Genomic DNA, 27112 nt, shown 5'->3' with positions numbered 1-27112 from the left:
CTCTCGTGTGCGTTTTGCTGGTTCGCGTCTCTTCTTTTTTTTATTGACAAATGGTTTCGCAGAGGTTAACTGCATACAAAAAAAGAACGGCTGGGCATATTATGAGCATTCAAATAAACAGATGACGATGAGCATTAGCATTGTGCATAAATAATGCTGCGACTGGAATGGTGGTGCAATGGTGTATTGGGTCGTTTTCATACTCCGTTTCGTTTGTGTCTTTTTTATTCCTGTCTCCTTCTGTCATCCTCTTGCCGTTTTGTTTTGCTGGTTCGCGGTTTGGTTGGTTTTATTTATGAGCTATTTCGCTATTACGCGGTCGGCTATGTCGGTGGGATGTAAGTACAATTTATGAGATTTATTTATCGCTTGTAATACTTGCCTCTGATGTGGCTGTGTGCTTTTGTAGTTATCGAAAATATTTCCCACCAACAGGGAACGCTTTTGTTCGTGCGTGTTGATGGTGATATTGTGTGTGTGTTTTTTGTTTGAAACACTTTTGAAACCATTCAATATCGTGGAAAGTTCTACCTCCCCAAGCGGCACACACAATTTATGAGCAGCATCAATGTCCTACGGTGGCAATCGGGGTCGTATTCGAGCAGTAATCGGTCGATGTTTTGTGGCGTTTCGTTTTCACTTCACTTTCACACATGCACCCTTCACTAGAATGGCTTTATCGGAAGGGAATCGACCATAATTCGAACGACGCGAGTCCCGCGAGTGAAGTGAACGCAAGCCGAGGGCGAGTCGGAGTTTAAAGTGAGCCACGTTTATTTCAATCGGCGAGCGAAGGTAAACATTAACAGATTTTTACAACGCTATTCTCTATTGACTGCGACCACCATTTATTGTTTGAGACAAAAAACTGCTGGAAACGTAGTGAAAGTGGGATTTTTAACTGCAAAAAAAGCTTCATAGTAAATGCAGTGATGCAAAATAAGACAAAAGAAAAAGATTATTATTTCGTTCAAAATTTCTTTGAAAAACACTTTAATGAGTTACCTTAAAGGACTTGATGAAAGTGATTACAGATAATACTTAAATAGTTAAAATAGGGACAAATTTAAACTCAAAAGCGATTTCTACATCCATAAAAGTCTACCATTTTGTAAGTGATTGAAATTTTCAACTAGGTTTTTATATTTTCTTTCATAATATTCTCATTTTGTTTTGGATAATTTTTGACGATTTTCTTTTATTGGTTAGCTTTCACAAAAACGAACTATTTTTAAAGCTTTCGAGTGTACTTTAAGGGAAACATTGAACATGAAAATGAACACCGAAAGGAAGCAATAGAAAACCTTCTTAGTGCTTTTTAACCAAAAATCAATTTGTGTAATTAAATTTACAGTTTCGGATTTTTTAAATGTACTGGTAAATTGCAATACATTACACACTACATTAAACTTACCCGGTTCGGTTCCTTACGGTGTGTGAGATTATTATCCAACACGGCACAAATCCGGTGCACATAATTACGGATAATGTGCGAGCGCGTGGCTTTGCTCAGATCAATTAAAACGATTTGTGGACTTTGCGGGTGTTTTCGATAAAACGATAAATTTTCTTTAATCATTTGCCATTTCTCTTTCTACTTTCATCGTTGACATCGTTAGAGGGGCGATCGTTTTTTCGATCCTCCCCAGTCTCTGGTTACAAATGTGGAACCTTTCTTCTGAAACGAATGTTTCCCTACTTCGGTAGGGCACCTTTAGCATCAACCATCACCACGCGATAACGCGATATAAATCGAAACGGCAGTAAGATAGAAATGATAAAAACGGAGTACCTGGTCCATCGAGCTGGACTACAATCAACTTGTGTGATGATGATACAGAAAAAAAAGGCAAAACCTGCGAGTAAAGCGCAACGGTGCTCGAGTCGTGTTGCTGCTGCTGTTCCTGTAAGCTTTCGATCGGGAACGTTGTCGGATACTCATACTCCCTTTCCCCGAAGACAATCATCCGTTTCACTGACTTGGAAATATCCGCTCATCCGTTTATCACTTCCCGTTTTTTTTTTCTTCTCGCAATTTACACACATTTTTTTTTGTGTCTCCCTATTCCTACATACTGCTACTGTACTACGTGTGTGTCCGACGGTTTTTTTTTGCTTTCACTTCCATACATCTGCCCCGGAGCGTTCATTCTTCACCCATGGATGAAGATTTTGTTTTATGGGTAATTGGAAATAAAATTTTATTCCCTCCATTGTTTGGCCCCCACGGGACTGCCCCCGGACCGTACGGTGTGTGTGTGTGTGTGAAAAGGAAACACTAACTAATAAACCTAGCTGACGTATGATACAGTGGGACCGTCGGACCAACCCCGTTTGTGGGGACGTGAGTGTTCGATGCAATTTGCGCATCAGTTGATGCACTCGATTTCCGTTCCCGATGCGCAATCGAATATCGAAATCCACTTGCTGAGAAACGGCATGTTCCTGGTGTTTGCTGGCACACAATCGTATTCACTGTAGCGGTCCACTAACATCCAGCCCCAGCCTGGCCCGGAACACTTTCCCGCTTCCCGGTTGGTCGGTGGAACGTAGCCCATCCGGTACTGGAAGATGAGCAGAAGTGGCGGCAGCAGAAGTTGCAGCAAATGCTATGCAACGTCGTACAATTCCTTCTCGGCCGGCGTCGGTGCTTCGCATTCGAACGATGCCAGCATCAGCTCTGTGAGAAGAGAAGAGACCGGAAATATTATTAATAAAGCGAAGAAAAGTGTAATTTTCTTTTCTACGTCCTTGGCAGCGATGACCATTGAGGGGCCCTGATGCTTCACGACGAACCGGAGCCATTCAAATCTCGTAAAGATAACCGGAGAAAGGAGAAGCCACCACTGTGCCGGTGCACTTTCAAGGGGTTACGAATGCCAAACAGTGTACGGTCGTTTTGCAAGTGACCAGTGTGGGGTTTGCAATGTTGCCGCCCGCCAAGTCACTTGGTCGTCCACAGTTCATCCCGGAAGTTATTCCACCGGGTGAGCACCGGTGGACGACCGACGTCATCGGCCATTATTATACCGTTTCGTTCGGTGTCTTGGAATGGCATTTTTATTAACTGTTCCAGCATCATCACTCCGGGCTGCGAACATTCTCTATCCCGAAAACAGTAAGGACCCCGGACGGTGGCGTCCATTCGCTTCAAAGACTGATCATTCTTTCGGGAAGGATTGCAGTTTGCTCTTTCTTCTTCGCATTTCTTTGCTCGCTGCCAAACGCCATTGCGAGCTGCAGGACTTTTACCATCCGAAGCACTTCTTTGTTGAGTGGGTTTGTTTTTTTTCCATCTTTGCTCATCTTTCTTTGCTATCTCTGGTTAACGTTAAATTAAATTAAGCTTGTGGTAGAGAAAAAGCTTTCCCAGCGCTTGTTGGTGTTTTAAGGTTGGGGTTTCACACCCGTTGGGAGAGGAAAAGCACACACACACAAACGATCTGATATTGCAGAAAAACAAAAGTATGATACTTCGTCCTGTGAAGCGTGCAAAGAAGCGAGCGAAAATTGCATCTACCATCGCAACGGAACTTCACGGCAGAACCTGACTCCATATCAAGGTGGTAGTGTCTTGACAGGCTGGTGGAAGGTAGATGGAAAGATTGATAGTTTTCCCAACTGTCCATCGAGGTTTTTGCGGTATCGTTTTGCGCAGTTTCCCTGAAGATTGAGCGTAGATAACTGTGACAATATAGGAATGTAAAGTTGAGCTAGCAAAAAAAAACTAGAAAGTGTGTTAGTGTATCAGTGGTCGGTCACCAGAAGGAAAAGTCCATTTATCAGATAATCAGAAGTCCGAGCAATCACGTTGACCATGCGGTTGACGACGGTGATCGTCGGGCTTTCATCGGCCCGGGGTAGGGGGGGTATTTTTTGTTCGTTCGACGAACGATCCATAGCGTGGGATCAAAGTTGCGATAATACCAACTTTGATTAGTTTCGTTAGGTTGGTTCGGTAAAGCGCCATTGAACGAGATGAATAGATGGTGCCGGTTTGGTGGTTGGATGCAGCAAAACCACCGTATGCAATTGAATGGAGGATAGCGCTGTTTTTTTTTTTCCTTTCTTCCAAACTCTGGCATAAAGTTATGGATTCACTAACAGCTGTTCCTTGCCGACAGCTCATGAAAGCTGTTTGAAGGATCTCTTAAAGTCGGAACGTCCAGTTAGTGGCCTGGTGGAACACCACAAACACACTTTAACACATGGAAAGCACACACTTAAAAAAAGGTTTCCTGGAATGAGGATCATCTTTCAAGCAGCAACACAAAAAAAATGGCCTGGTGTTGGAAGCTTTGCGTGGGCACTGCTTACGTTTCGGCGGTGGTAATTTAATTCGGTTTTGCCGAAACGGGACACGTTGTTAGTTTATTTTATTTCTCCTTTATCACTCTTTTATGTTTTTATCTCTTTCTGTTTTGTATTTGTTTCTTCCCCTTGTTGCTATGCATTCCATCAACATTATGTTTTGTTTTGCTTGCAATTTGCTGTCTATTTTCGTTGATTATTCTAGTTTCGGGGTGTATCCTTTGCTTCTTTTTTAATTTCACTCGGAGCAGCAGCTTTTTTCAAGTTTGCGCGGGTCTAATTTAACTCGATTTGCTGAAAAATAAATGGGAACAGGCGAAAGCAGTTGAAGGATGGATGATGCATATTGTCTGCCGGCCAAATTTGTTCGCCATTTTTAGTTTGCAAATTTTCCCACCCGTGAGCCCACCCGTTTTGGGGGTTTTGCCTGCAGACGTGATGATGGACCGCATTCAAATGGAGTTGGGACGGAGTGGGCTATTGTGTTTATTTTTATGACTCTTTACTGCTAATCAGATCCGATGCAATTGGGTTGGAGTTTTATGGCTGTTGAAGCGGGTTATAAATTATAATCTATTTAAGATGCTATTTTTTATATAAAAAGCGTTATAGTATGCATATGTGACGGTTCGCTCGAACGCGAGGGAAAGAAAGTGAACATTCAAAGCTCCCCGACCGGATCAATGCAGTTCAAAGAAATATTTGAACCCCGCCTTGTAGCCCGCTGATGGATGTTATTAACTATTTTGCATGGAATGTTACTTATCCCTCTGGTGGCACGGTACGAGCAACGGGCTGAGAATGTGTACTCTTTCAACAAAAGCTCGCTGCTCAGCTGCTCAGACCGCCGCCAAAGTGTGCCGCGAACGACGAACACGGTGATAACACGTTTACGGTCTTATTTTGTCGTTTTTGTGAAGTTTTTTATTGGAATTCCAGTGAGTGAAACTTTGTCTCGCGAACGCCAGCTAGGCGGAAGATGGTGGAAGGTCGAGAAAATTCATTGGAACCTCCTTCGGCGAAAGTTTTGTGACCGAGGATGAGCAGCTTCCGTCGATGGTATTGTATAGTTTTGCTTTATGGTGCCCATAATCCAAGGCAGTTTCTTTGTTGTGGGGCGTGGAAGTGGAATAGTATCAGTAAGTGAATCTTAAAGTGTCAATGCCATTTGTTGTGATGATAATCGAGGTCTCGATGGCTTATGAATTAAATACTTTGTAAAAGTTAAGGTTGTGTCAACGAGTGTCTTATTATATTACAGTTTATTGTAGATAGCTTCAGGAAGGTTAAACACATATCAATTAGGCAATAACTCAGGCGAATGTTACAACTTCAAATGCATTAGTGATAGCAAATTGTTAGTCGATTTAGGAATTCGCTTGAAATTAACTCCAATGAATCCACACCGGAATGTTCCGGACTGTTCTGGATGGTTCTGAATGCTTAAGAGTGTTCCAGACTACGTTACTTAGTCGTTTTACGACTCCAACTCCAACGAACCCACTCCGGATGGTTCCAGACTTCTCCGATTTCACTGAGCCACTCTTTACTGCTCTTATTACTAAAGACTACTCTTAACTACTCCGATTACTTTAGGGTATTTGCAGTAAAACCTAAGTAAATCTGTTTTACTTTGAATCAGACATAGCAATGGAAATATTCCTTAATTCTGATTCATTTGCTTCGCGATCTCTGTAAGCTTCCGAACAATGGTGAAGTGTGAATAGAGAAATTGGACTAAAAATATATCCAATACCCTCTCTGGTCTGTGAAGTTCGAGGTTGAAGTTGATCTCTGTTGGATTTGAAGATTTCCGGAGTTTTATCAATACTACTCCGGAAAAATAAGACTTTCACCCATCTCGAATTTATTAGAGACCACCAAATTGGGTAGTAAAACTATCTGATGTCTTGCAAATGCTCACTGCTTATCACACCACGAATCAAGAGGTCTAATGTCTAATCTAATCTGTCTCTTCCAGGTCTGCTGCTATCAAAAACATAGTCCAGTATGTGGCAAACTTCATGATGCAATCAATTATTTACTATATTTGTCAAAATAGATTACTTTTTAAGTTCTATAACTCGAAATCCGTCAGTTAGATAACATACCGCTTCAATTGAATTAAATTCCAAACCAAACGATTTCCAATTTGCACTAAAAGATTTTTTTTCAGCGTTAGCAAAGTTAGTTTGTTACACAGTCGTCCGAACCGCATCGCGTCGGCTACGAATACGGGGGTTCCATAATGAAAAAAACAAATACCATTCCTCCCTCCAACCCAGTGTAACATGAACCAAAGCCGTCGGGTATTGCAAATATTTAACAATGGAAAGGGAATTAAAATCCAATTCCGGTTCCGGGTGGACGGGATCAAATTTCATCCCGACCAGCGCTAGGGTAGGCGTGCGCTTTCGCAAAAGCAGCACTGAACGGCAGCGGAAGTGATATGCTTTCCGGGCACAACCAGAACCAGAACCAGTAAGCGATCGGATCGGCTTTGTTTTGTCGATATGTGTGGTGCACATCTTCAAAATTCGAAACTGGGAGGACCGCGACGAGGCCCCACGACGGTTTCCGAATGGTGTCCTTGTTTCTAAGCGATGGTATCGGCTTTTAGGTAGCGACTGGCCACTGTGTCCAGCAGTGACACCATTACTCGCCACGGTTGGCATTCCCAGCGGGATGTTGCTAAGCTGCCACCGTTTGCTGTTGCTGCTGAAAAATGCATATGCACACGATATGCAGGTGGTGCGGTGTGCCTGTTTCAGAGTTGGCCGGATCAACGTCCCGCGTCCCCGCGACTCGGGTTGAGGTGTGAATGTGTGCAAGGTGTTAAATTCCCTCACGTTAAACACTGCACGGTGGTGGACGGTTTTCGGCTCATGACACGTCCCGTTGCAGCTGCAAGGAACCTAGCGCGACCAGCGCACGTATAGAGGCTGAGGGGCGATATTTTCTTGCGCATTTTTACGATTTTGGCGCGCGCGTTGAACGAGAAAATCCCCGCACCCCGCTAGTGGCGATCGTTCCGAACGTTCAACTGTCCCCGTGGGTAAGGTGGACTTATTCATGAGCTTAGGTAAATATGCGCCGGATGTGGGCCCAGTTGGTTTGGAGTAGTGCTTTTTTTGTGTGTTGCTGCTGGTGTTGCTCGACTGGCAGTATCTTTTATCGTTGCCCAGTTTCGTGTCTTTTCGTTATGGTATTGGCTAAGGGGGGAGGTGTTTTGTTTTTTTTTTCGTCAACACTTTCCCATCTCACCACGCGAAGGAAACACACCGGTTCCGGTTTATGGGGTTGATGTTGAATCTAAACGAATTTTTGTCCCAACCCCACGGGTAGCGATTGCCATACTCTCGGTCGCTTTGTGCTGAGGGACGGCACTTTTTTTTTATTGGACCTTTTTACAGCAGAAATAAATGCGAGTGGATTCACATTTGGAACGGCAGTGAAGCAAAAAGCATATGCTTGTGAAAAAAGGGGTGGAAACCACATTGGCTGTTTTGGACAAGAAAAAATAAATAAAATGCACACTGCTCTCTCGGGGTGGTGGTTTGCTTTTGCGGTTGCGGCCTGTACATGCCAATTTTCGTCCGAACCTTTGCTCGCGACGATATACAAACAAGCGCAAACGGCGGCGAAACCACCGTTTCGACGCTGGACACGAACCACTCGCCTCGGTCGGTTCGTGCACGGACGGCACAAAACATCATCGATAAATGCATATGAATTGATAAAATATGTGTTTCGGAAGCGGAATCCACGTTGGTAACGACAGGCGAGATCGAAAACCACCCCGCACGGATGGCGATTATTTGTCGTTGCAATACGGGAAGTTTTCTGCCGTTTCGTTTCTTTGCCGAGCGAGGTTCATGTTTGGTGAGACTCTTTTTTTCTGTTTGACTTCGCATGTTTGCTACGCTCTAAGCGGCTTGCGTGCTTGCGTATTAAGCTTCGATTTTTAAGCTGCATCACCAGATTAAGAAGAAACACACTGTGCGACTGTGTGTGTGTGTGTGGTCACATTCAATTTGTATGCGCACTAAATGGTCGCTTTTCCGGGTGGTTGGCAGTAGATCCGATGGAGAAGAAAGGTGTTATGAGGATGTGAGTGTGTATGAGTGGTGATTTATATTTTTGCTTTGTTGTACCCATTTCCCAACGGCCAGCAAATATCCTTTTTTTTGGGGGGGAAAACGTTTCAGGATTGTGTGCCTTTTTTTGTTTGTATCTGCTCATAAAATATGCTCCTGTCGGTCGCGGTACGTTTAGGGATGAACGCAATCAGCACTGACAGCTAAAACGATAGCTTGTTTGTTGGCGCGGTTTTTGCTGCTTTTTCCTGTATGTGTGTGAGTGTGTGCTGAAGCGGCGCTTAAGTGTTTGAAGATCAAACAACCGATTAAATAGCAGTTATTTAGGAGATGAAAGGGTTGATTTATGAACATACGCCAGGGTTCATAAATTGTAAATTTTGACTAGGCAATTCAATTCACGCGCTGTGATTGTCGAGCAAATTAGTTTCAAAAGGTACAATTTTTAAACGTGAATTTGACACTAAATCCGAATACTTCATAACCAAAGAGTGTCTGCACGTTTTAATTTGTGATTTCGATTTTTAGTGGAGGCGCCTGGTAATTTGAATGAATGAATCAGGGGGGGATATATTTAATTTTTCGCTCGGCTCTACTGTCAATCAATACCACATTTGTTTGCAATTGAAACAAAATTAGCGTAGACTAGCGAAGTAGCGAAGTAGCGTTAAACTATTGTTTAATGCATGTTATTTTACAAATCAGGTCTATTCATTTGTTCATGTTGGTGCCTTTCTACAAAAATTAAACTATCAATTGCAAGAAAAAAGATGAAATGATAATAAAATTAGGAATAAAAAACTCTTCCGCGCGTAGTTTTGCTTGCATATATGAAATAATTTATTAAATGAGCAAAAAACTTTTTTTTCAGCTATTATTTTTTACTGATGGAGACGCATGGTGTTTCTCCATATCCGAAACATTTGGAGCTGCAATATTACGTTAAGTTGTGAATAATTTTAAAACTGTTTGATTGAAATGGAAAATAATTATCAAATATTGCTCTTCAATGGGGTTAATTTAAATCACTTACAAAAAAAAGCATTTAAAAAAAACTGAATTATAAACCTTGATGGAGACGCCTGGTGGGAGACTCAACGTGGAAGCAATGTCAACTTGCATCATTTAAGTAACTTGGTTATGCAACGTGAACATTTAAGCAAACATGAACAAATGGAAAGCGATGCAGCCCGTTGATTGAATTAAATTTGATTGATCGCCAACCCGACAGTAGTGTGATCAACCGGCCGTTCAATATTATAATGTCACAGGCGTGTTATTCTGCAATCGCTCCATTTATAACCACATGCGACACGTTACCGATGCAACCGGAAGCCATCAACGTTCAATTACATGAAAATGAAGCTGAGTGTGTGCAAAACGAAGTAAACGAAAAAACATTCAAATTGTGCTCCATCGATCAATTGGTCTCTGATGTAGTTGAGCTGACATTTTCTGACATTAGGGACGGTCACGGGTATTAATTTACAAAAATAGCAACGGACCCATACGGACGACGAGCGAAATGAAAAACATCCGGTACTGCTTCATGTTTCATTTTGCACCGGTTTCCACCGAACAGGTCGATCAAAAGCCAAACACACTGCTGGAAGGATGACCGTAGAACAAACAGAGAGCACAAACGGCGAACAAATACACACAGATGCTTACCTGTTTCGTTGAGCAGCTTACAACTTTGCATGAACTGGCAGAGTGTCGCGTACTGTCCGACGTCCGGTAGCGTTTGATTGACCTGGATCATGTGCTTGGTAAAAGCACCGACGATGGCTGCCAATCGATCGAATGCTGTCATGTTTATGTGACCATTCGGCAGCCTACAGCCGTCCAATGTTCGAGCACAGGCAGGGAGATGAGGTTATTGAAAGGAGAAAGCGAGATGGAAAGAGAACAAACGAGGTAAGATAAATAGTACACTGGTAAACAGTTCCAGGCGATCCCATGATGACGGACCATAAATGTGAGTAATTTCATACACTAGCTGACATTCGTTGGGCTAGTTGTGTGTCAAACCGTTCAAATGAAGAGTTCTGCAGAATTCCGTTGGGAAAGCCGGAACATTTGCAGGTGTGTTGGTTGAGTGTGTGTGTGTGGGCTCACCTTACGCAACAGTCCTCTCTCGCCTTGAGCGCAAGCTTGATGATGTCGACAAAAACCGGAATCACGACCCATTCGTTGGACGTCGATCTGGTCACCCCGCTTCCGGTCGCGACCGATGCCGAGCTACTCAATGTCGATGGTTTGGAAGATCCATCGGTAAGCGTCGATTGCAGCGCGGAACGGCGTCCATCGGTGCCACCATTCCCATGCTGTTCCGTCTGTTTGCTCCAGAGGCTGCCGCAACCTTCGGCGTGCCGCTGCATACAGTCGAGCTGTTGGCTCGTTGTCGAAGACAATTTGCTCCACTGTCCGGCACACACAAGCAGCAGGCGAGTGAAACAATGCAAAGACAACAAAAAAGAAAATAAGTAGGAGCAGAGAAATAAAAGCGAAAAACGGTGCATTAAGACGAACGACGAGCGGGTGACGTCAGCTTTGCCATTTGGCATCCACCGAACGGGGTCGATCAGGGCGTGGCGTTGATGGGAGAAAATGAAACTAATTTGTCCCGGTTAATTGAAACTTGTCAGCCAATGCTGCTGACGATGGGAACATTCGAGGAAACAGGGTGGGGTTTATCGAGAGCCTTCTGCGTTTCGAACAGTTTTTCCCCTATCATGTCGTGATTCCAACAGCAGTTTGATAGTGGTTGGTAGTGTGAGAGCTTTTCAACACCGGGACGCCGCTTGCTGTGGTGGACTTTTTAAGTGTCACCCTTGACGTGTAACGCAGCGTTGGTGGGAGTTTTGTTTTTACTTGCGGGGGCTTAAGGGGTTTTTTTTTCTATTCATCTTCCTTCAGCCATATTGATAGTGATTTTAAATGGATCCTGGAAAATGGGTTGGATGCTATATTCATCACGTTTCACTGTAATGAAAGCTGATGGAAAAGGTTATTTTAGGAAAAAAATGCCTTAAAAACATCAAAAACTGCATCCAGCATAGTAGGCAAACAAAAAATGGATAAAACCTAGTGATGTGTGAAAACGTAAGCAAACTTTTGATGTCCCGTTCAGTCAAAATAGCCAAAAGGACTAACATGGCGCATTTCGTACAATGTAAACAAAAATACGATTCCAATAATCTATTTGTTGGAATTGAGTTAGTCTTTTAGTGATGGCAAAATGAACAAAATAATAATATAATAATTAGTAAAAACCTTTCTGGGTAAGGGTAAACGAACTTCATTATTATTGCGTGACTTCCAGGACTTTATTAAACACGTTTCTGATTGTTCGACTTTGGATCGTGTAATTTGTCCCACCAATAATGCCACTCTCGATAGAAGACTTGATAATGTTTTTTTTAAAAGTTAAATGATCGATTTTCATCATCTTCTCTTGATCTTAATTTTATTTGTTTGTGGGTGTCGTACTTAATAGACCTTTAACCAAATGCAATCAAGTTAAAGTATTCCTAGTTTGGCCTTTTGTCGAAAACGTATGAATCTGGATGGAAGATCCATTAATACTTCCCAACTAAGGCGAGTTCCTACAGACGTGTGTGGCCTGGCTTTGTCCTAATGACCAATACAATACTTATTCTATTGACCAATCCTTACGAATTTAAAGCCAACGTGTGGATCATATCGTCAATCATCAATATCAGTAAGAAAACCAGCGTTGATTTCAATTGTTTCCTTTTTCCCTGAAAGTATTTCAATAAACAGACCTGTTGGGCAGCATACAATGGAATGTAAACTACATTCTAATTCAATTTTACTTCACATTGCAATGTTGTTCCTGTATTAAAAAAACATCTTTTGGGATGCAAAAAAGGAGCCTAACTCGATTGAATTACATTTCGATTACTTTCAATTAATAGAATGGAAAGTAATGTTATCGAACGCCAGTATCGACGGAGTTATGCATCAGATCAGGATGCAGTGTTGTTCGGTGTAAGCTCACGTTGCATGGCAGCACTGATTGCATCGTAATTGTCATAAAAAATGCACTAAACGCCATTGGACAATTGCTAGAACGAACCGTATGCCCGTTCCGACACAAACACACACCCATACAAAGTTTCGCACTATAAAATAGAGTTGTTTTAGCATTATTGGATTTCCTTTGCCTTCTCCAGAGCCTCCCCGTCCTTGTCGTGGCATCGTCCGCACTTTGCTTTGATGTCCGCATGAAAGCAGCTAGGGCTGCAGCTGCCAAACCAATAGATCAGCATACGCTGCAGTCGGGCTGCTGCTGTTGGAATATATTGCGCGTTTGTGTGCGGATATGGGTGCTTTTTTATTTGTTGATTGGTTTTTCGAGGCTGGCCCGGAAAGCTTGTTTCCGATCGTACGCGATTGCACCGCAATCGGTTCGCAGTGGGATGTAATCTTGTTGATTTATTTTTTGTTTGTTTGTTTCGCCTTTGTTTCAAATGCCTCCACTGTTGGGGTTTTGCTGGGAGCTGTTGTTTTTTTGTGTGCTCACTTCGCTACGTCTTCCTGAAATGGTGTGGTAAACCTTTCCAATATCCGGTAGAGCGTACCTTGCGTACGGAATATATGTCTCCCAGCAGTCGATACTGGTGGTGAGTCAACATTTGAGAAAGAGAAAAACGATAAAACAATGCACTGCATGCACTACCACTCTGCACATGCAATGGACGTGAACGGAAGGCACCGAACCAGATCAGAATACTTTCGGCTCAAGTGCACTTTTACAAACTTCCGTTCGTACTATCTTCGTTGCCTTCTGAGAAAGGATTGCAGGGAATGCAAACAAAACAAAAAAAAAAGCACACAGGCAAAATGGATCGGTGCGCATTGCTTCACTTGATCCCGGAGGTTTGCGCAAATTTTCGCAGAATCCTTGCAGTGCCTTTTACAATTGATTGTAAATTATAGCACCAACCATTCCCTCGGGCTATGGGTTGGAAAGTGATTTTTCTACCCCGCCTCCACACGCCATGGTCACATTTCCAGGCCGGTGCGTTTTTCGTTTAATTAATTTTTATGACTCCATTCGTACGCGGTTTTTGCGGCAAGCATAATCTGTTTCGAGTGATTTCGATCGAGTGGCCGGCCTTAGCACCCGGAACGGAATCGAGTGGTTTCCGTTCCGGGCTTGATTGGATTACAGTTCCGCCCGATGCTTGGTGGCGGCTTCATTAATGCGCTTGACAGGGATTATGCGTTCGTTTGTAGGAAAAATTTTATTGTAACGCTAGTGGCTTATGATTTGCTGTGAGCTAGCAAAGAATTGTCCTCAGAGTTGGAAGAAACGTTGGGTTTTTTTTGATAGGGAAAATTGGATTTTAGATTTATAAAACTTCCGCTCAAATGATAATTGTAGAAGTGGTGTAGATACGTTTCCTAACAGGATGGTCAATATTTTTCCAATAACCCATCGCTTGAAGCAAACAAATCAATAATTTAAATAAATTTGATACAATTTGCATATTCAAAAGTTCTAAAAGTTTCTATCAACGAGAGAGCTTATTCCAGCTAAAGGTGAACAGAACCCATAAGCGACCTCGACTTTGTCAGTGGAACACGATGGCTTGACAGAACTTGACGGTGATGATGAAGCAAAAGAACTCAGAAGTATCTCAGAAGATGAAATAGAAATCCTTCCTTCGTATCAGATGCACAGGGAAACGGGTCTTCAGTCCCAGACTGTTCCAAAAGGGGCGCTAGAAAATAAACGAAACTGAAACTGAACACGAACCCGTTTTGGCAATTGTGTATTAATGTGACACTAGCAATGTGAGAGTTGTTGGCCTCCTTATATGCTCTCTTTGATATAATGTCACTTTACGAGGAAAAGAATTGTTCTTGAATAATGTCCCAAAGGTAATTCCAACCTTCTTAGCCATATGTTGGAATAGGGGATGGCACTTATCATCATCATAATGCTATTTCCCACCTGTTTAGTTAATGCAATGCTTAAAGGGACTTTGAGTTCATTTCTTCAATGTTGTTCAATGATGTTCAATGTTGTTGAAGTCATTTCTAAATTCTGATCTCATTGAAGTGGAATGTGAGATGAGATCGTTGTGGTATCCTTCTCACGTTATGTATTTTTAAAGTCCTTCAAAAAATTCTAGATCAACTTGAAATGGCCTTAAATTCTTTCCTGGAATAGTATAAAACATATTTTGGCATATTGTACGAGTTGAAAATATAGTTTTGAAAATAACTGCCAAATACTATTTGCGGCATTTAAAATGGTTTAAACTTCTTAAATGTAATACCCGAAAGTTTTAATGACCAGAAACGTATTTATGCATCTTCCGTAAGCATGATCGTATCATTCGTTCCATCCAAAGGCTAAAGTTTTGAAGCCAATCGCAACGATGCACACTAGCATTTCATTGAAGAACGCATTCCGTTGCATTGCATTTGCCAACAAACCGCAGCGGAACGATGGAACCACCCGCTCGCGCAAAATGGCACATCTCTTAGCTGGAATATTGTTAATGCGCTTACCGTGACTTGCAGCCGGGCGACGGGTGGCAGATCAAACGATTCCAGAATGGCCGTGGCGCTGTTGTAGTTGCCAACGAGCAGACAATATTGGGCGGCACCGCTCCACAGCTCGAACTGTTTGTTGCGATCCAGAATGTTTCGACACTGTTTCGCGGAAAAAAGGAAGGAAGAGTTGATAATCAAAATTGCCTCGCGATCGGTATGCATTACCGGGTGTGTAAATATGAAAATGCCACACACACGGACACTAAAGCTAAAGAACGTACCTTCAGTATCTCGTTCGCCACCAGCAACCGCAATCGGGCGGACCATTCCAGGTAGCTTTCCAGGTTGCAGGTTTTCTTGCCATCGAGTGATGTTCCGTGACCGGCGCCGGATCCGCCGGACAGGCCCGTCGATGCCGGTTTCGGCGTAAAGTCCTCCCGGTTGGGATCCTTCAGCAGGTTGGCACTGCACTGGACAAACTCCTCCGGACCTACGTGCTTGGCGAGGTTTCGCTCGATGCGGCACAGTAGCTGGGCTAGCTGCGTTGCCGTCGGCCAGCTGATCGATTCAGTCTGCGGGAGTGCACGGAACCAGCGGAATGTGAGCGACACACGATGCGCAAACCGAACGGATACGGACCTACCTTATTGTCTACGGTTGATTGATAGCTTCTGAGCTCTTCCTCGTGGTTTTCCAGCTCGGTAAGTCGAGCCAGCAAGGCACACAGTAGTTGGGGCACCACGTTCGCGAGCTTGGTGTCCGCACATCTGTCGAAGCGGCCGAAAGCAGCGATAGGTTAATTAGGAAAATCCGTGGCATGAAAAAAAACAGAGAAAGAACCAACAGAAAAAAAGGAAAACGTGAAAATTTCCGATAGTTAATTCGGTGAGCGATGGCCATTATCAATCACCGAACCAACGGAACTCAGCTGGTCCGGCTGGACGTACCTAGCTACGATATGTTTGACGTGATTCATCATGCGCTCGTCGCGGAAGTCGTACGGGAACATGCGCGTCCAGACGCCGAGCAGGGGCACGATGCGCTCGAGCGGTTCCGGTTCCGGTATCGATTCCAGCAGCTTCCCGAGCAGCTCGTACGAGCGGATGAAAAATCTGGCCGACAGCAGGAAGGAAAACACGTAGTCCTGCAGTTGACGCACGGGAGGATGGGAATGAGTGGGAACGGAATGCAAATGACGCACAATTAGATTTCCACCCGACAAAGGATGACGCAGAACGTCTACTGCACGAGCAATGCATTCCTGCTGTGTCTCGGTGGGGGCCGTCGTGGACGGCCTAGAAGGGACAACCGGAGGTGCTGCTTACCTGATCGAATTCTTCCACATTGCCAGGCATCAGTAAATCTATTAGCGATTCCAGCGGACCGGAAACAATGGTTCCGTTACCGTACATAATGCCGCCCGTACCGAGACTGCCTAGCGTGTGCTGCTGCTTTCACGTGGTGATTCACGTGGCACAAACCGATGGGGGGGGAGCAGGTTGTTTATCGTTCGGGAGTTCGGGAAGGCGTACAATAAGAAAGCATAGTAAGCACCATTATGAAGCGAACAGTTTGAATGAGTGTGGTGTATTGAGCATTGAGAATGGTTTAATCAGGGGGATTGCTTGGTTTTTTCTCTCTTCTTTGGCCAGAAAGAAATCGTTCCGTCGATTTGTTGCTCTAATTATTTCACGGATCATTTAAAGAAACGGATAAGAAGGAAATAAAAAAAGCTGTAGTAGACAGCCGAATGGAACGAAAAACAAACCTTCATCCACCGGCGCAAATCACATTTACTAAGGGTAAAAGCGTAAAGTCAAAATCGAATCATCATAGGATTCTTATTGTACCTCGTTAAAATACTCGAACACTTAGCCCGATGGGATATAATTTACAGATCAAGAAGCTTACATTTTTATGTGGTTGAAAGTGGCTTTCAATAAACTTCCTGTTTAATGCGTTTCAGCTAAAGCTCTCGCGATTGGTTTGATTGTTGGCTTCATTACCCATACGTTTAAACGGTTTTCCCGACTTTGTTGATATGCTCATTAATGAACCTTACTTGACCTAATTCCATTTTGCTTTTCATTGCGTCAGTCCTAACATTGTTCTAATGCCGGTTTGGTTGTACTGTTGTACTCATTACGTGCGGATACTCGAGGGTGTTGCAGCGCTATAAATGGCTTCGTTTCGTTATACGCACGAACTAGAGGAGATGAAAACACTTCACAAAATGCTGCTTGCTTTAAGGCACTGCCGTACCGTACATTAATGGTCATTAAAGACACTGTTGCCGTGGGTTTAGATTATTCCGCTTTGATGAGATCTCCCATTGTCGGTGCGTAGAACAATAAAAGAATTTTTAATTCGATTCTGATTCCGGAGAAGCAAATTTAAATTAAGTTTTAATTTAAAACCACCGGATGGCGTAAAAGTGAGCTTCAAACTCTTAAGGCATATTTATAGATCCGAAAGACCTTTTAAATTACCACCAAAATGGCTTGAAAATAGAATGGAAATAAAGAAAGTTTTGCGTGTGTCCTTTCCTTCGTTTCACAGCTCATTCGAATATGCGGGCCCCGTTGCTTCAACCCCCGAATGATTGGCCGAGAGTTTCTCCGACTCGGGAGTGTAAAATTATGTTATTTATTACCCGCATAACGGTGTGGTTCGGATTCAACAGATATTACGACGCCACCCATTATTTCCACGTCCGGCGGTGATGGTTGCAAAACGGATGCAAAGTTTCCGTTGGTTACAGTTTACGCTAGAGTAAGCCCAATACTCGGACACGTACTAAGGAAAGGGGAAAAAAATCCAATGAAACTGTATGCAAAAGCATTCGAAAGCAAACCCACACGATACGTTGAACCCGTTTCTACTACATTAACCGTGAACAAATAACCATCCAAAAAGGCCCCTTCAACCGTCGATCGCTTGCTGGATGGCTATTTTGGATGGGCTACAGATGGATCATAACTGTTGCCCCTGAACACGACCAGAGCCACCCGGGGATGTTTGTCCCTTTTCGAAGGGGTTTTTTGTTTTGCTGCCGGTTTCGCCTGTTTGTCCTTTGCCGTCTCATCTTTCTAATTTAAGTGCCGGTGAAAATGGGATCATGCGGCATTGATTGTGGCGCCCTTGTGTGTGCGTGAAGCATCGGATGGATCGATCTGTCGCTCTGTGTGGAGAATGAAAAATTTAATTACATCACCAAGGTACCCGGGACGACCGCATAACGTCCCGAAGGGATGCGATCGGTGCGCGCTAATGGAGATGGAAATAAAATCCATCAACGGTGTGAGACGCTCAGAGACAATCGGGTGTGTCCTTTCGGAACGGTCCGTGCCCGACGTGGAATCCATTTCAATTTTAATCAGGTCCGCTTGGACGGTTTGCTCGAGCGTAGTGGTGAGGAAAAATTTCTCTCCCAACAAACGGGGAACTCCTGCTGGGTTCGGAACCCTGGGACGCTGGGAATTACGTCGATGAAATTGATTTCCTGACAGCTATAAGCGCTCGTTCGTTCGTTCGGCGGCCCGTGCCGAACGGTGCCGACTGTAAATGTATCGATACTCTTTATGCTTCGGTCATCGCGCACGATGGCGGTCTGGCATAATGCGTTTTCCGAGAAAGCGTGGGAAAATGGTGTCCGCATCCGCAAAACACTCTTGCGGAGGGGGGGGGAGTTCGCGAACGGGCCAATGAGCCTGTGGCGATACGCTTATGGGAAACCATGGGGAAAACTCGAACGAATTGTGGTCCCGACGTTTAATCAACGGAAGTGTGTTTTATGGTCGGCAAAACGTATTTATTACACCTCCCTCCCCCCTCCCCATCATTTTGCGCGTGTGGCAAAGCAAATTTGTTTGTAATAATTAAATTGCAAAGTTCTTTGTCAACTATCAGTGTTAATCAGCGAATTGAAAATCACTAACGGTTTTGCTCTTATCTTGTCAAATGTCAATAAGTTTGATTTCAATTCAAAGGATAGCAGATTAAATTTATTGGAATTCAATAAAATAATTTTTGTTGCCTCACAAAAGATTTTTTATTTATTTACTCTGGAACGGCCAGGCCGTATTGCTCCTCACAAAAGATAATTGCAAATGAATATTTAAGGTTTCGATATTCCTATACTAACCATCTGTAATTGTTTTAATCGCGTAATTAAAGGTTCGACATAATAATCAATTTTATGACAGGATTCTTCAATTTTCCATTTTTCATTTAGTCGGTAGACAAGAAAATGTTCCAATTTTATAAATTTATTTCTAAATTAGTTTTTTTATTAGTTTGCTATCCTCTCAAAACATCGCTTCTAATAGTTAATAGCTTAAGTATCACATCTTTGTCAAATGTAAATATTTGAATATATCTGGTAGAATATTTTGGAACTACAGATGGAGCTCACAAGAATCAAAAACTTAGGCTAAACTTTGAACAAATACGATTAAAGAGTACAGATTCATGCATTTTGTTATGAAACTGACATACAGTTTGTCGACATCTTTTCATTCGACTAATTAAAATTACAATAACGCTATTATTTTATTCACAAACTAAATGCATCCAGGAATATAATCATTTAAAAATGGAAGAAAGGGAAGATCTTTTCAGTGTTTCATTTAATTATGACCACGTTTTACACCACTGTGCTCGGTGTCGTTTAAAAAGGTCCAGTAAATGACAGAGTCATCATCGGTCATGTCGTTTGGTACGTAGCGGACACGAGAAACTAAACAGGAAAGATCGACGGAAGCAGCTCTTTGGAGCTCTCTGTTGTAGCAGAACGGTTCACTCGCGTGTCATCAATCATGGATTTGATTTGAAGTTCAAGAGCGACTGGAGTGTGATTTTGTTGCTGCGAACGATCTACCGAGCCCGTGTCCGTGTTTGTTTCCTTCGTGTTTTTTTTTGTTTTGCGTTGGCATGCACTATAATAAATATGTATTTAGAGATCGAAAATCTATGACTTGCAAAGAACGGACGCGTCTGTCATCGACGTCTTTACTTTTTTGGCCGCCCCTAGCGGAATGCCCCGGGGGAGGGTGTAATATGTTCCTCGGAAATGATCCGAAATACGGTACGTCGCTTGTATGGTGAAGAATTTTCCGTCGGATGCGGGCATATGAAATATGAATGTAATGCTGGAACCGTTCGCAAACCGCAGTGTAATCGTATTTGTAAGCTCCTTTCGTGTAACGCACACCTTTTCCCATCCCGAAACGCGATGCGATGTTTCATTTGCGAGTGGTAGCACAACTTTTCCTGCCGAAGATTTAGAACTAGAAACAAAAAGTTCACCCCATCCCCGACGGTTGCGCCTCGGGTTTTGTGTGTGTTAAACAGGCGTGTGTAATGAATGTGTCATGAGGTTGTCGGCCGTCAAAAAGCTAAAGACATATTGGAATGTACCGGGTGGAGCATGTAAGCAAACTGTGCATACCTTATTCATGGCCCAGTTTCGCCTTGCGGGAGGCGAAAGCGAACAAAAGCTCTCGCCTTGCCTGCCCGGTTGGTGGAAAGCAGCAGGAGCAGTTTTCGTTCTGTGTCAAATAAATCTTAAGAATCTGCCTTTGGGGCAACATTCCTAGCGGCACTCCTTTACTCCGGGAGTTCCGGAGAAGAGTTTGACCGGAGGGCTGAAATCGTTGGCCCCACGGGACGGTAAGGGCACGAAGTGAACCAAACTGTATCGAACCGGACGGTACGGTCCCCTTTGCGGTGCAAGACGGTGGGCCAGCGACAGAAACTGCTGACAACTTGGTGAAATTGGATTTTGGGGGATCGAGAAGTCCGGAAGAACTGCGCTGGTAGTCTACCGACTACCACCAGAGTACAATGGGAAGTGCCGGGAATGCTTACACAATATCGAAACATGATATTGGTTTCCGTCCGTGCGTAGCAAAATAGAATACCGAAATAGCAGATATTAATTGGGAAAATCCTATTTTCTTCTCACCCTTAACGGTGAATCCATTTCGTACGGGAACCGACCGATTCGTGGAAGTGTGAACCGACGGTGACGGCCACACTATGCTACGTGGTGTGTTTCGGGTGGGGTTTTTTTTTCGGTGGTATTAACTTCAGATGAGTGATAATGCTGATATTTTATCGTAGTTTCCCCGAGACCGGAAAGCAAACCGGGACCGCAAAGAGGTATCCCCCCTCCCGGAGCCCGGCGGAGCACGGTGGATGAAATTTTGCCGACCTGCGGCTGATGGAACAGTATTATGCCGAATGAGCCTTAATGGGAAAAGTTTCATACTCGGATTTGCTTTTGATATGGCTTAGTTCTTTCGAAATTCGGATGGAAAATATGGCCGAAATAGAGCAAATTCGTGTTTGCTGGGGCTGGATGCTGGAGCGGCCCGGTAGAGAGATCTGTTTGCGCAAGGTATTAAAGACCGTGGCAGAAAGTTAAAGATTCAGCAGCGCGAAAGTTGAGAATTAGTAGAATATTTAATCAATTTGGGTGCTGGATGGACGAGAGTCTGTTTTGCTGCGGCCAAAAGCCAATGGGGAGGGATTATGGGTTCCTGCCGCTCGGTGGGGTTTGTTGGTTTGATTGATCCAAAACATTTTAGGAATGTTTCAGAGTGGTTTTAGTGCTAATGCAGGTATGGTTATGGATTAACGATGAGGATTATGTTGAATCTTATTAATTTAACATCACGGTACGTGATTTATGCGTTAAGAATTTATTTGCTTATGATAAACGGGGGTTTATATGTAATTAAACCCGGAAGAAATATAATATTATTCTTCGTTGTTCTTTTATAGCATTCGGCGAAATTTATAGAAAAAGAATACTTCATAAACATGACAAGCAAATGCTTATGAAAATCGAACAAATACACCCACACACTTAATATTCGACTGACTCATCTGATCCGCTTCTTGGAAACCTATCTGCTGCGGTGAGTGACTGCGCCACCAGTAACATATCGCTTCGTGTTACACCTGTCAAGCACACCCCCCCCATTTGGATAGGACTTTGGCTCACAGTTAATCGCTACACAACATTTCGATTTCACGAGCAGTTTTTCAATTCTCGTACATTTCCGGTGGCGCAGACCAGCGAGAGAGTGATGTTCATTCGACGCTTATTTACGGCTTCCAGCCCCGGGGCCGGGTTGCGTTGCCCCCTTCGGGGTGATTGTTGATTGTTGTTTGGAGTGAAGGAATCCTGATCATGATTAAAATTTGGATTCTGCTCCACAAGCGTATCACGTCCCCTGGGGGAGGACCACGGATGGTTGGGAAAGTTGTGTTTTCTTTCTCTCTCATTCTTTGACAGCTTTAAATGTTTGACGATGGTGAGCTTTCGCACCCAAAACTTACCGCAAGGGTTGGCGTACTTTCGCAGCACACTTCCGGTTGCTCGGACGACTTCACTGATATCACAATAGTATCGTTGGTGCTTTCGCAGAAGAAGTTCGACAGTGCCTGCGGAGAGAAAACCGTGGAAGAATCAAACACACAAAGTAAAAAAAAAAACCCAAAGCATTATTTCGAATACGGCTAATTGGAGATTCCCGGAAAGCGGGTAAAGTAACATTTAGTGGGAAATTTATAAACATTGTGAAATGTTGCTGGTTCGGAAGCTTGGAGCAATACGTCTGGAGGTGTTTTTTGGGCTGGGGGGATGAGCGCTTGAAGTGCCGTTTTAGGGGAGGAATGGCAAATAATTTGAATCAAATTTCTTTACCAGCACTTTGAATCATGAGAACGGTTTTAAAGGCAGTAAATAGAAGGTCGTAGCGTTTGGGCCCTTTTATGGACAATTGTTGAATAATAAACTGATGGAGATGTTGGATCGATGCAATGGGCTTTTTCCGATTTCTTGAATTCGTAAATTTAATAATGCTTTATTGATATTTATTTTATGATACTTTGGATAGTTTGTATAAATCTTAATTGAATTTATATGATATCTTGGAATGTAATTTATGAGTTTAAATGTTTAAGTGTTGACTGATGTAGCGAAGTAAGAAGTAGCTAAGAAGAAAGTAATTAAGGGTAGTTTGTATTGGGGCGGTTTCTTGGTATTAGGGGTAGCGGTGAATAACAAATCCGATGCCAAATCCAATCATGATTGCAGTCCCGTACGCAGAACGGGTAAATAATATGAAGAAATTCGATGAATAAATGGAAGGATAAGACCTTCTGAAGTTGCGAGTGCCAAAATAAGAAAGGAAGCAGCGTCGCTCAGCCAAATTAGTAATTAAATGAATAATGCCGATTAGAGCCGTCTATATAATATTATTTATTATCTTTTTACACTCGATCTGAGTTCTAATTATGAGTGGATTATGTCCCCAAAAAACGAAGGGATACGTCGCAACCAAGGTATACAATTCTAGTCACATGGAAGCCACAGTGGAAGAGCAAAATATGTAGAAAATCGTGCATCGTGTAGAATATCGTTATATCGTCCAGAATCGTTCAAGCTTTTCCTGCTGTAAACACCAAACCATTTCCATTTAGTTCCCAAAAAAGCCTAGTTTTTGCGAGCAACATTCGAAGGTACCAGAGAAGTTAAGGTGGAAAATCCCCTTTTAAGCCTGAACCGTATACCTTTCCTAGGGCACATTATTATATACGAGGAATGGAACAGAGGATCTGTTCCGTTCCCAGGCTAATAACGATATCACTCTAACCAACCCTATCCTGTAATGTTTAGCAATGAAGCTTTCGTTTCAAACTAATACGAGCCCCAACACATATCTGCTAGCGAGATATCTTATTCATTCGCTTCATTAAAAACGTACAAATTGCTACCGGGGCGCACGGTGGCCCACCTATGCATAATCCATGCTAATAACGGAATCATCCTATACAATATTCATGGGCATTATTTAAAACCAAAAATCTATACGGCATCGGTAGTATCATTTGAATAAATTAGTCCGTACCTCATAGCCATTTGTGTTTGTGTGTGGTGCAGTACTCGATTGCATCGACTGTGCTGCCGGGTTGTACCCCAAAATAATCTCTATTCCACGCCACAAAGTTAACGTACAGGGCATGATTAAAGCGACCGTATGGGCAAACTGTTTTAACAAACGAGCACAGTGCGTCATGTACCCTAATGTGGCGTAGCGAATTGTGGACAAAATATGAAATAGTGCCGGTGACGTAAACGTATGTACACAGTTTTCCGCCTATGCCTAGCCGGATAGGGGAGTCATTTTCCATTCTTTCCACGAGATTTACACAGTTGCTGCTGCCATCACGCTGCTGCATTAGATTGTAGATGGGTCCGGCGAAGCGTATTCTAGTCCTGTTTGGCAATAAATCGAATCGAACAGCCATTTTTGTTTTGCAAAAAGTTCATTTCATGAATGCATGAAACCCAGCCTGATTGCTTACTTAGGAATGCGGAGTCGGTGATACTGCCAGTGCAAACGAGTGGATACAGTAATAAAAAATCACGAACATAAGGATAAAGCCAAGCATCCATGATTCATCATTGGAAAGTTATTTACGTATTCACGGCAGGATCCCGCCGGTAGGAATACAGTGGATATGCCTGTTTGCATTCGTTTCCTTTTCTCGGTTCAGCAAAGGGTGTGCTTTTCTCTTCGCCCAGCAATGAACCGGCTGTACGATTGTGCAGCCCAATCACGACTAATTTCGTGAAAAAAACAACCCTTTGCCTGGTGGCGAACGATGCGCACGGAAGGCGTCGCGTGGCCATGGGTGAAGCTGATGTGGGAATTTAATTACATGCGCTACCGTCTCGTAGGAAAATGTGTTTCGAATGTGGCGAAGGGAAGCATTTTTTTTGGGGGGAGGGGGAGTTATTGAAGCGCAATGTCACTTTTGCGAATTGCGTAGCATGCCATGATGGGGAAAAGTAATATTTCTGCGTGCAGGTAACACCACTTCCCTGAAGCTGAGTTCAGCGGAATGTTTTTCCCAGTAATGCATATTTGTGGCGGTGGTTTTTTGTTTACAACACACGCGACTGGAATTCCAAAATGCAACGTTCGTAGAAGAGGATGGTAATTCCACTGAGGGCATTGGTCATGATTATTCATGATATATTATGTTTGTGATTGGAATAGGCAGGATGCTTATCGTACTGGGAGCTCGTGGTTGATGTCTACTTTGATCCAATGCGCTATTTATCAATATGTTTTGTCAATAAACTATTCAATGATTGAATGATAGCCTAAAAAAACAACTTCACTTAACGAAAGAAAGGTAAAAATCAATCAGCTTTTATGAAACAGGCTTAGATTAACTAAGAAATAGTTTAACAACCTAATCATGCAATCAGGTTATTCGCAATGTTTGCCGAACTAGTTAGAGTATTAATTAATTTATATGCGAAATGTTAAGGTGTTAATGTAGGTGTTACGGTATGTGGGTTGATTCTAGCCTCTAACAGATTTCTCTTTCAAGATAAACTTTGTTATCCAAACGAATTCAGCTTACGGTTTGGACAGATTGCTAAGTCATTAATGTTTAAGCACACTCCAATTTGCTGATTAGCAAAGAAAAGTTAGAAATGAAGACATCACCATTAGCGAAAATTCTTGACGCAAACAGGGCTTACGTGTAGTTTGGTAGGTGGCACTCAGCAAATCTCTTCATTCAGCGAATGAACCTTGAATAGCATCGAATAATTGTAGTTATCCTTGCATCCTGGCGTTCGTATGTATGAGGAGATGCTATGAAGCTAATTTGAACTAGGTCTATATTTTATTATTCTATGCAAATTGTTCAACTACAACAACCCACTTTACAGTAAGGTGATCGACATTACGCCTAGTCTAGTCAATATTAAAAATTCATCACTTTTTTGGCACTACAATCTTCTTTCTTTTTGGATTGTTAGAGGAGAGAATCTTCAAGGAGAACCAACTTATTGCTTGTATGCAGGAGGTACCACACCCCGGGAACTGCCCGATTCACCGAAGCGCCTTCGGACTAACAACTCGTCAAGCCTCAGAATCTATGCCGGATGGTCTGTTAGGACATTTACCTCAGTGATGATTCTTCAATCTTAAACTCGTTAAAGTGATCAACATAATAGCATTTGTAAAAGTATTTCGAGTTTCAATTTCACGCCAAAAGGCAACATCCAAATAGTTGTGCCAACTTTGAGAACATTGATTTCGTTTTCAATTTCATCACATTCTGTGTCTTGGGCCTTCTTGGAAGGACTTGCGTTGACTTGATGTTGTTGTTGCGACCGGGTTTACTGCTTGCCTAGGTGGCATTTCATGTGATTAGGCGGACGGTACTTTTATCCGCACAAAACACACCTGCAACCGAACCCCATGTATGTCATCCAAAAGGGGGGATTTGTGTTGTGCTGTGACCCGATGCAACAAAACACAGGCGAGGCAGCAGCACTTTCAACGAGCCTTCAAACTAACAAACGCCAGTGAACTGAACTGATTAGTGGTACCGTTAGCGTGGTGACATTTTCACCCAGCCCAGCCGAGAGACACACCTGCGCAAGGCTTTCGGTGCGGTACACGCAGTAATCACCGAGATGCTCGTTTCTTATCATGCCGTTATTACGTTCAGGCATCCGTTGAATGCAAACGAGACTCCCGGGCGTTAGTTGACTGTGGCCGTACACCTGCACGAAAAAAAAGAAAAGATAAACCTTTCATCCCTCTTGACACGGTGCGCCGGCACTAGCCCGGGGAGGGCCGATTGCAAATGCCTCAGCGTGAACGAGTTACCCTCGCGGGCAGCGGGTAAGGGCCCGTTTTTGCATACTTCAAACACGGCTGGTCGTACGTACGTACTATCTTCAGCTTTTTTATACACCTGCCGCTCGACGGGCGCTGGGCTGCTAGATTTGTTACATATTCACATGACCTCCACCGGCATAACACGATCATCGAGCATCCCGCATGTCCTGCTTGAGGACGTGAGCACGGTTCCGGCGGTGTGGACCACCCTTCCGAATCAGTCCCTTTGGCCCAACGGCGCGGGCAAGCTACCGCGTATCTTGTGCGCGAGATCGCAATTACCTTTTTATCTTTGCTATTATCGTCGGAGTCTTCATCGTCGTCCTTCTTGCCGCCCTGGCCCGGCCGGTTGGTGCGATTGGTCCGCTGGCGGCGTGCTAATCCTTGCCGGCAGCGAGTACCGCATGCGACTGCTGATAGCTTGCTAGCATAGTAGTACATAGCCAT

General features: G+C 43.4%; 1 protein-coding gene across 1 annotated transcript; it reads right to left on the bottom strand.

Annotated features, from left to right (window-relative positions):
- Positions 1–1580: 1580 nt before the first annotated feature.
- LOC128302432 (ras-GEF domain-containing family member 1B-like) lies at positions 1581–27112 on the bottom strand. The gene is made up of 10 exons (XM_053039254.1): positions 26948–27112; positions 22290–22394; positions 16268–16390; positions 15890–16086; positions 15586–15709; positions 15224–15514; positions 14958–15101; positions 10527–10831; positions 10080–10243; positions 1581–2680 (listed from the first exon to the last, which is right to left on the bottom strand). Exons 1-10 carry the CDS (start codon positions 27110–27112, stop codon positions 2610–2612), a joined length of 1689 nt encoding a protein of 562 aa, XP_052895214.1. The 3' UTR covers positions 1581–2609.

The sequence above is a fragment of the Anopheles moucheti genome, chromosome 3 (genome assembly GCF_943734755.1).
Source record: "Anopheles moucheti chromosome 3, idAnoMoucSN_F20_07, whole genome shotgun sequence".
Taxonomy (NCBI): Eukaryota; Metazoa; Arthropoda; class Insecta; order Diptera; family Culicidae; genus Anopheles; species Anopheles moucheti.
This window is presented reverse-complemented; position numbering and strand designations above follow the sequence as displayed.